At 43.7% G+C, this 10,516-nt stretch overlaps 1 protein-coding gene across 2 annotated transcripts in view; it reads right to left on the reverse strand.

The window, feature by feature from the left end:
* The window catches only part of NUMA1 (nuclear mitotic apparatus protein 1), a 57,878-nt gene that overhangs the window by 16,996 nt on the left and 30,366 nt on the right, over nt 1–10,516 (reverse strand). For both annotated transcript variants that reach the window (XM_012725368.1, XM_012725367.1), the window contains exons 3-6: nt 8,547–8,632; nt 3,160–3,239; nt 1,742–1,824; nt 1,084–1,164 (exon numbers count right to left, since the gene is read on the reverse strand). In XM_012725368.1, coding sequence (XP_012580822.1) covers nt 1,084–1,164; nt 1,742–1,824; nt 3,160–3,239; nt 8,547–8,632 — 330 coding nt within the window. The remainder of the gene's footprint in view (nt 1–1,083; nt 1,165–1,741; nt 1,825–3,159; nt 3,240–8,546; nt 8,633–10,516) is intronic.

Here is a 10,516-nt window from a genome sequence, read left to right on the forward strand (position 1 = left end):
TGATCGGACTTACCGAGTTAACTCTACTGTAGCTGCTTATTCCTTTAGAGTTTCTTTGTCTAGCAGATCTAGGACTAGTGGGAGCACCAAAAAAGTTGAAAAAAGAAGCCACACCCACTCTGTCCCCAGCAATGCCACCACAAACCAACCCCAGAGAGAGCCAAGAATAAGCATGAAATGGGATGTGCCAACACTCCTCACACTCCAGATACTGCCCCACCAGTGACTGGCATTGCCCACAATGGCATATCCCAGCTGCTCTGCTCTGGGAAGTAAGACAGGTGCTCATGCAGGAAGCAGAGCCAACACCAGGGGCTGTGACATGTAGCTCCCTGAAACCGGGTCAACTTCCCAACAATGAAGCAGGCACCAGCCTTTCTTCACTCAGGGACCACGTAGAGGATGGGAAGGTAGATAAACTGTCATGGTGGACAAAGACACACTGCCTCACTAATCCTGTCTACTAAAGGGAGTGACAGCCTATAAACATACACACCCATGCAGGAAAGCATGTATGAAGAGAATACAATTCCTATGTATTATTCATACACAAGACAGTTACAATAAAATATATGCATGTGAAAAAAGACTTGAAGTGTAACCTTTAACAGTTATCTACAGGAATGAAATTATTAGCAACTATTATTTCCTTCTTTGTACTTTTCCAATATTTTCTAGACTTTCTATAATGAATGGCTGTAATTACTATGTAACATCTTTTTCAAAAAACAAAACATGCAGACCCTCCCTGATGGCGCAACAGGATAAAGCACAGCACTATGAAGCTAGCCGCAGCCACTTCAACAAGAGTTCAATCCCTGGCCAGGGAGGTGAGCCACATGGTGCAGTGTAGACCTCTCCTGTCTTATTGGCTGCGCCCCTCAGCAGTGTATTTGGCAATCTATCTATCTGTTCTGCTCCCCACTCTGTCTCTGGTGAATCCTCTCACTTCCCCTGCACCTCTGACCTGTACCCCAGTTCTGTATGCATAAATCTTTTTTTAAAATATGCTATTTAAAGAAAAGCAAATGGGGTGAGGTGAAGTATAGTCTAGACCCACTATGTGGAGGCACAAAGACTTACCTGAATCTTATATTCGAACTGTTCCCAGTCTCTGGGGCTTTTGGAGCTCATGGTGGAGTGGTATAAAAGCAACATGGTCATCTAGAAGCCAAATGGAGGCAGTAGTGACTAGAAAGTAGGGCTATCTCTCTTTGCAGTGCTTTCTGGGGGTACTGAGTTTTGGGGGTACTGAGTTTTGGGGGTACTGAGCTATGCTGGACTTTCTTCTAAAGCTTCCAAGATTCAGCAGCCCCAGGTCATTGCCCTTAATAGCACCAGGATACAGTTGAGGACTCAATGCTCCCTGTTCAAAAAACTAGGAGAGAGATTCCTGACTCATGGAATCCTGGATATGAAGTTTAAGGCACCTTCTCTAAGCCACATCCAGAAACACAAGAGGTATAAGGAAGTAGACTCAGCTTAAACAAAAATGTAACAACTGGGTAAAGCCCAATGCTTGCCAAGTCCCCACCAAGGTCCACAATAATGGTGTTATCTAAATCTCGCTTTCATACAGTATGGAGTTCTAGATTCTTGGGCTGAATCAGTCTTAACCGGGTGGCTGCCTTGATCTTCTTAAGGCTTAAAAATGTTCACCACTTCTTGGACTAAGAAAGGGTCCTGCACGTCCCTCCGATGCCACCCTCCCCCCTTCACCAGTCTGGTATTTCAAAGGTACCTTGGCTAGTTCCAGCTCTGACCCTTCCATCACCTTCTGCACTGACACCAGGCGTTCCGGAGCAGAGGGATGTTTTCGGTTTTCTATATTGACAACAATGTAGAAAACAGAGTAAACTTCTTGGGAACCTTCCCTGAGTTCATCAAAACACCAGAGAGTCAGAGGAGCAGAATCATGTGTCTCTAAGATTAGGAGATCTCAGGGCTCTTAATGTCTTCTCTTCCCTGACATACTTTTACATTTGAAGTTAGCTCTATCCAAGGCCAGTGCAAGGGTTGCAGGAGTAGCTCAAGAAGAAAGTAGGCTAGGGGGAATAACAGCTCTAGGGCATGGCATAGTGCTCTCCACCTGCACAGCACCTCCTGCTCAGTACCACGAAGGAGCCCAGAGAGTACAGGTCTTTCTACACTCTTGATCCAAATGAGGCTGCAGAGGAAGCTGAGTTGAACAAGGAGGACTGAGGACACCTGGTTTTTATGCTGCCAGAGGGTCTGGACACAATAACATCTGACTTTGTCTACTCTACTCTGTTATCACCTATGCTTTTCTTGAGGTGGAGTGGCAGTTCCCATGCCAAAGATGAAGATTCTGTCTCCACAGCTGTAAGAAGAAGGGGAACTGACAGCACTATGCTAGAAGCTCTGCATGTGACTATGAACCTGAAAAAAAAATATATCTCCATTTCATAGACAGGGAACCTTCGTCCAGAAAGGTCACACATTATCTCAACTTGAATCTGCCTCTGTCCCTACATTTATCTCCCAATGAATTAATTCAAAGTTCTCTGGGGGCCTCCCTTGTGGCCTAGGAGTTAAGTCTCACTGCTATCACCACTACAGCCTGAGTTCGATCCCTGGCCAGGGAGATGACTCACATATGGTGCAGTTGACCTCTCCGATCTCTCCTGCTGCTCCCCTCAGCACTGTATTTCAGTAGATTTGCCTGTTCTGCTCCCCACTCTGTCTCAGGTGAATCACCCCCACCTCCCCCCACCTCTGGCCTATACCCCAGTTCTATGCATAAATAAATAAATCTTTAAAATACTACTACTACTAACAGAAAACAAGGTTATCTGCGGACAAAATGATTTTCTTATAAGGAAAAGAAGGTTAACATGGATCGTTCATCTCTTTGCAGAGAGCCCAAGGTGACATGTCTCTGTAACAACCATTGGTTCTACCTGAATCTTGGGGATGGGGTCTGGACATGAAGGGACAAATTCCTGCCCCTCCAACTGGAGAGGGCATCACCAGGCTCAGAGAAGCTGGCCCAACTATATTACTTGCTGTGGTACAGAGCAGGCAACATTGGGCCTTTGCTCCTCAGACATCCGTGAAGTGTGTGTGTCTACTAGCCTCCCAAGTCTTAGGAGTTGATGCAACAGCTCCTTCCCAGAGAGATAAAAATATGGTGCTTACTCTGCAGAAAAGTACACACAAAATCCAGTCTCTCCGGTGCGGGCCGCTGCAGGATTTGCTGTCCCTCGTCAGTGCCATGGCTAGAAAAAGAACAAGTGTTAGGACTAGAATACTTAGCAATCCTTCCCTCTTTATTACTGTGCTACATACCACCTTCCCTTCCTTTAAGCTCGGTCTACACTGACTCTAAAAAGGAACCAGACTTAGACAGTTGAGGCAGGGAAGAAGATCCTAAGATACCACTTTGTCAGATGGAACTGTGTAAAGAGTAAAAAATAGGCTCCTGAGGCAGGAGATTCCCCCCTGTAAGAGACTATACTTTCCCATCCCATCTGTGAATATAAAAACCTCTGTAGGCAAACGCCCAAAAATAGATGACTGGATTAAAAAATGTGGTATATATACACAATGGAATATTACTCAGCAACCAAAAAAATAAACACATGTCTTTTGCAGCAACATGGATGGAGCTGGAAAAGATCATGCTTAGTGAGATAAGACAGAGAGAAAATGAAAAATACCAGATGGCTTCTCTCATAACAGGAATATAACGGACCAGGTGAGAAAATAATGATAATGATGAACAGCTATATACCAGAGACAATTTATGGGGAAGGAGTGGGGAATGGGGTAAAAAACAGCGGGGGGGGGGGGGGTTGGGGGGGTCACTTCGTGTATTTGTTTAACATGGGAAGCAAAGTGTGAAGAGTGCTAATGAAGAGGGGGGGTGAGGGAGGGGAGCAGGGGGCTGTAGGGGGAGCGCTCAAGCACAGCTAAAGCATCTGGCTCCATGCTCCCTTTAGCTGCGTTTTCACTTCTGGAGGTGAATACCTGCACCTCAAGTTCTCTATCTAGGCTATGGCTGGAGATACAGATTAAAGGGTTTCTTGTTCCTCAGAACCCAAATCATTAAGTTTCAGCCAACTTTTTGGAGAGCACAGCAGGTCCTAGAAGATTCAATGTCAGACATCCTACAAAGTACAAGCACCCAAGCCAAGACATGATGGTAGCTCTTATCTCCCATGTCATTACAAAGTCTTCCAAGTGAAGCTCCCACAGGCAGCATTCTGGGAAGCTGGTCTGTGACTAGGACTCCTACAAAGTCTTTAGGAGATGATAATCTCCTCCAACTCCTAAAAGAGCCAGCTTCCTTACCCACACCTGGAATGTTGTGACTCCCTGCCTCACTGTAGAACAATAATTTATAGCAGCTGCTTCAGTGCAAGTTCGATCCTCCACCCTGGAGGTGACCCACATGGCATGGCAAGCCTTTCCTGACCCTCCTGCTGCTCCCCTCAGCAATGCACTTCATCAATCTGCCTGTTGTGCTCCCCACTCTGTCTCTGATGAAGCCTCTCACCATCCTGCATCTCTGGTTTGTACCCCATTTCTGTATGCATAAAAAAACAAATAAATCTTTAAAAGAGAATAGTAATTTTATCAAAGGGTATTCCATTAGATACAAATAAAGAGGGTTCTCAAGCTAAATGAGAAATGCTGGGTTAAAGCAACGCCAATATTTTCCAAAGAAGAGTACCCAACATCCATTATTTCCTAAAACCATTTGACCACAAAATCTCTTTTTCTACCATTAAATTCTAGGGTAAATTAAGCTGCATGGGAACATGCTCTGGAAAAAGCTCAGCCTAGAAGAATCCAGTCTGTCCTCTAGGGCTGCAGTCAAGTCTCACCTCTCGCGGGATGCCATCCAGAACCACTGCTAGTAACATCTGCACCCACCTACCAGGAATTCCTACAGCACTGGTGGGTAGAACTGCATCATTTGAAACTGACCACTTTAACAGTGTGAGTTAAAAGCTAAGAATATAGTAAGTGCTCAGTATATAAGGGCTGACAGTTGAGAGATGCTTTCTACTGGGAAGAGCAGAGGTAAATGTCAGAAAGATCAGTATCAGGGCTTTAGTTATCTAGCAAAATGCTTCCACTAGACTTTGCTATTCAAATCTCACAGATATGTCAAAGATATGAGATAGTCTATTTGTTTCAGGCTATTTACATACAAAGAACAGAATGGGAAACCTGTCAGAGGGGTGACACCTATAAACTGTCCCAGAGAGAAGAGGCCAAGCAGTGAAGGAACTGCTTTGTTGATTCCCACAACTCTATCTGTGAGCAACAATGCCATCCTCCACTGCCTTCCTCTGAGACCCAGGTGTATGATTTGGGTCAGCAACAGAGCTTCATCAGAAATGCAACACATTCACTAAGAATGTATGTTCCCAAAGGAATCTGGCCTGCATTGCCCTGGATCTGAGAAGGAGATCAGAGTTTGCCTGGAATTTCAATAACCCCTCCCAGTAACTGATGCACATGCTCTGGCTCTCTGCTTTGTTCTTCTCACCCCTCTGTACGTCCACAGGTCACGCAACACCCTAGGACAACTCAGTCATGAGCAACTCAAATGGCTGCCCTTCCCTATGAAAATTTCCACCAGGCTGTAAACCTATAATGCCTGAACCCAGAACACATATACTTTTATCTTTATCCCTAGAAAAATCTATCAACCTTACATTAGGCAAGGACTTCTACTCCTCAAAAGCAAAAGCTCTTTGATCTAGTTAAGATAAAAAAAAAAAAAGTATGCTGTACCTGTACCTTACTGTATATTTCAACATTAGGTGTATTGACCTGGCAACCTCTCTTCTATTGATGCTAAAATTAAACAGGTTAGGTGTTGTTAGCCTAGTGGTCTCACCAGTCACTGATTCTGGTTGCCCAGATCTACCACTTCATTAAAGTCTGCAAAATAATGATTTTTATTAGGAGTTGGAAAATGCTAACTTATAGATGGCGTACAACTCCATCTATAAAGTAGTCTTGTAAACAAAAATAAAAAATAACTTATATGCAACCACAGGAAGAGAACTGAAAATGTAAGCAGCACCATAATGAGGCAATTAACAAGCTACAGAGTTTAGGAAATTCTGCAAGATAAAAAAAAAAAAATGGATTGCTGTAGAGGTAGAAAATAGGAAACATTACTGGTGGGAGATGAGCCTGGCAATGAAGAGGTCCATCGGTTGTGCAGCATCACAACAAGGTAGAATTAAAGGAAGGTTCTGCAAACGTGTACAGCAATGCCCTGGAGGAAGAGGTCTTCAAAAGAAGAAGGCGACTGATTAGCAATCAGTGCCAAGGAAAGGGAAGAATTCAAAACAACAGTGCCAAGGAAAGGGAAGAATTCAAAACAACACTGAAATATTCTATCTGAGTAATTTGAAGAGAAAACGGTAGTGTCTAGACTTTGCTGATGGATAACAACAACATTTTCATTCACTCTTGTACTCATTCAAAACACAACCAATGTATGGCACCAAGCTAGGTGTCAAGGACCCCAAGATGAAGTTCCTGTTATTTTAGACAAGCTCAATTCTACCTGCTTTGTCTGTCTAAGATCAGTTGCCTAAGAATGGGTGGCCAAAATGCTTCCAAGATACCAAATCTCTAATACCAGTTATCACTTGCCATGTGTGAAAATAAATAACCTCAAAAATTCACTCTATCCTTGACCTGAGGACTCAGTCTACTGTGCTTTCCTTTCGTTTAAAAAGAAGGTAGACGGGCCCTCCCTCCCTGGTGGCGCAGTGGTTTAAAGCACAGCACTAAGAAGCTAAAAAGCCACTTCAGCATGAGTTCAATCATCCTCCTGGCGGTGACACACATGGCGAGGCAGACCTCTCCTGACCCGCCTGCTGCTCCCCTCAGCAGTGTACTTCGTCAGTCGGCCTGTTCTGCTCCCCACTCTGTCTGATGAATCCTCTCACTGCCCATGCACACCTCTGGCCTGTACTCCAGCTCTGTATGCATAAGTAAATAAATCTTAAAAAAAAAAAAAAGTCTAGGGCAGCCCTCCTCGATGGTACAGTGGTTTAAAGCACAGCACTATGAAGCTATCTGCAGCCACTGCAGCATTGCACAGCAGACCTCTCCAGACCTGCCCACTACCCGCCTCAGCAGTGTATTTTGCATAAATAAAATTTTTTTTAAATTTATTTATTTATGTATGTGAGAACTAGGGTACAGGCCAGAGGTACAGGGGGTGAGAAGATTCACCAGACAGAGTGGAGAGCAGAATAGGTATATCTACTGAAATACATTCTTGAGGGAAGCAGTAGACAGGTCAGGAGGCCTGCCGCACCATGTAGGTCACCTCCTCGGCTGGGGATCAAACTTGTGCTGCAGTGACTGCTGTGCCACCAGGGAGGGCCTGCATAAAATAAATCTTGGAAAAAAAAAAAAAAAAAAAAGAAGAGGCCCTAGCTGGTGGTGCAGTGGGTTGAGTGGAAAGCTAAGTCAAGCCGTGTGCCATTTCAGTGCGAGTTTGATCCCTGCCCTGGAGGTGATCCACATGGCACAGCAGACCTCTCCTGTCTCACCAGCTGCTCCCCTCAGCAGTGTACTTTGTTGATCTGCCTGTTCTGCTCCTCACTCTGTTTCTGGTGAATTCTCTCACTGCCCCTGCACCTCTAGCCTATACTCCACTTCTGTACGCATAAATAAAATCTTTAAAAAAAAAAAAAAGAAGGGAGTCTAGCTCTCCATCACTGTTATGAATTCTTTGTTACAGATGGCCTAACTGTGCCCACAGAACAGAGAAGACCAAGACCAAGATGTGAGGTATAAGTTCTGCTCTTCATAATTCCTAAAAGTTGATGACACAGGAAAAAGGATGAACAGTATGAGTTTAATAAAGTAAAGGGATCACAGTTTGGTCCCTTGTTGCTGGGTAAGACATTAAAGGAGGCCCTACTCTACTGATTTCACAGATAAGCACGCAAATTCAAAGGAAATGTGCTAAAGACATAATAAATCAGGGAAGTCGAACTAGAGTCCTGGCTACATGACAACAAGCTTATCAAAAGCTAATGGACCCCACTAAGCAAGTCAACGAGGAAGGTGGAAACCCCAGAAATCCTAGAGGCATAGAGGGTGTGGCGGTGCTGTACAGTGCTAACAAGTTATTGGTGAGATTTCTGCACTGCTTAAGTCCCTATCCCTCTGGACTTGCAAAGGAGGCTCATGGGTATGGAAGAAATACAGAAAGAGGTTTGTAGAAGACTACCACTGAGACAAGAGAACAAAGAACCTCCAGAGCATGTTCTTGGCATACATAGAAGTGTAGAGACTTGAAGGATCTTGTGGACAAGAGTGGGGAAGTCTTAAGATGGAACAAGAGTAAAACCTTTCCCACAGACACACACAGTGACTAGAGGATAAAGTTCTTGCTGGGCTTCACACTGCCTTATGACATTCTAGTCCTGTCTATTTTCTGGTTACAGCTGTCACCAAGGAAAGGGAGCAAACGTGGTCTCCACACCACCATAACTTGATGTTAGAGGCTGAAAGCGGATGTGGTGCATACTCACATGCTGTCGATGACCTTGAGGAAGACGCTACAGTCCTGAAGCTGCAGCAAAGCCTCCACGGGGTCAGCCACACGCAGACTGTTCACCTGCCATACAGATGGAGAGATGCCAAAATTCTTAAGTGCCAAAAGCATTTACATTATTTTCTGCTCATCACAAGTGCCTATAGTTGCAGGCAATAGGAATGAAGAAACCACTAATTTTAAGATTTTTAATTTCAGCAAAGAAATGTTGTGTCTACTCAATCAGTAACAGTTGAAAGGTACCTTTAGAGGTCTGCCTTTGGGCTTCAACTAAGACCATAAGGTCTCTAGAATACAAGACTGTTGACACCATCTGTCACTAGAGAGTGGAAGCCGACAGCTGGGAGTCTGAGATGAGGGAAAAGAAACATTTTATAGTATAGCCTTTGTAAATCTCGAACACTACAACACTTTAAGCTCAAATTTTTATATTATAGCCCTTTATATCTATTCAAAATTTATACTGAGGGCCTTCCCTGTTGACACAATGGATTAAAGCACAGCACTGTCAAGCTATCCACAGCCACTACAGCACAAAGTTCCATCCTCGGCCAGGGAGCTGACACACATAGCTTGGCAGACCTCTGACCCACTGCAATCCTAGGCAGTGTATTTCAGTCAATATGCCTATTCTGCTCCCCACTCTGTCTCACCCCCACACCCCTGGCCTGTACCCCACTTCTTGCATGCATGCATGAATAAATCTTTTTTTTTCAAATTTTATACTGAATACTACATGTATTTTATATACTTCCATGGATATAAAATCTTGTTTTAATGCATTTTAAAAATTATTTTCAGTGCTTCACTAGTGGCCTACGTGTTAAATCTCAGCATTATCATTGCTAAGGCCTGAATTCAATCCCCAGCAATGGAGCCAACCCACATATGGCACAGCACATGTCTTGCCTGCTGCTTCCATCAGCAGTGTATTTCAGTAGATCCGCCTGTTCTGCTCCCCTCTCTGTCTCTGATGAATCCTCTCACATCCCCGCCCCCTATACTTCTGATCTACATCCAGATCTTGTATGTAAAAAAAGAAATTATTTTCATATATACAACTTTCACTGAAGGAGGAGGGAGAAGTAACAGAGGAACAAGATAATTAAAAAAGAGAGGAAGGAAAGAAAATCTGGGAACCTCAAAGAAAAATGCTTGTCAATTGTAATTCAATCACCTGTTCCCTTTCTTTGCCTTCAGGAAGACATCAATCTTACAGTCTTCACCACTAAAAAGTTTGCCACCAATCGTATGCAAATGAATCAAGTATATAAAATATATAAGTCAACTTCTGGAACACCTTGTGAATGCCACAGGTACAAAGTTCAGAAGAAACCTTTGTACTTTACTTTGTGTAGGAAGGAAGGGATTTGCTAAGTCAACCATGTATACAAAACTAAGGAAGGAGGGAAACAGTCCCTTTAACAAGGTACTTTTAAGAACTTTAGCACAGTGGTTACTGCAAACAAGTGGATTTATTGTTCCAACTTGACTAGGAACCCTAAACAAGGATTTTATGTCCAGTGCCTCCACTAGCTTGCCAGGAACCTCTGTGCCTATCTTTTTCAATTACCAAATGGATAGGATCTCTATCTTATATACTTTAAGGACAAAATGTGAGCTCAAATGGGATTATGAATGCAGAATACATTACAAAATAAAAGTACTAGATACAAAACACAATTATGATTAACAAAATTAAAATAATAAAGTAGATCCAGCAAGATTTCTATTTCTTAACAATTAAATTAGCTGCTACCACTGGACAACAAAGGTTAAAAAATGAAAATAGGGCCCTCCCTGGTGGCACAAAGGGTTAGGACGCAGCACTGCAAGCTAGAAGGCAGCTGCTTCAGTGCAAGTTCGATCCTCCACCCTGGAGGTGACCCACAAGGTGTGGCAGACCTCTCCTGACCCACCAGCTGCTCCCCTCAGCAGTGTACTTCA

Source organism: Condylura cristata, unplaced genomic scaffold (assembly GCF_000260355.1).
Source record: "Condylura cristata isolate star-nosed mole 26May11 unplaced genomic scaffold, ConCri1.0 scaffold00015, whole genome shotgun sequence".
Lineage (NCBI taxonomy): Eukaryota > Metazoa > Chordata > Mammalia > Eulipotyphla > Talpidae > Condylura > Condylura cristata.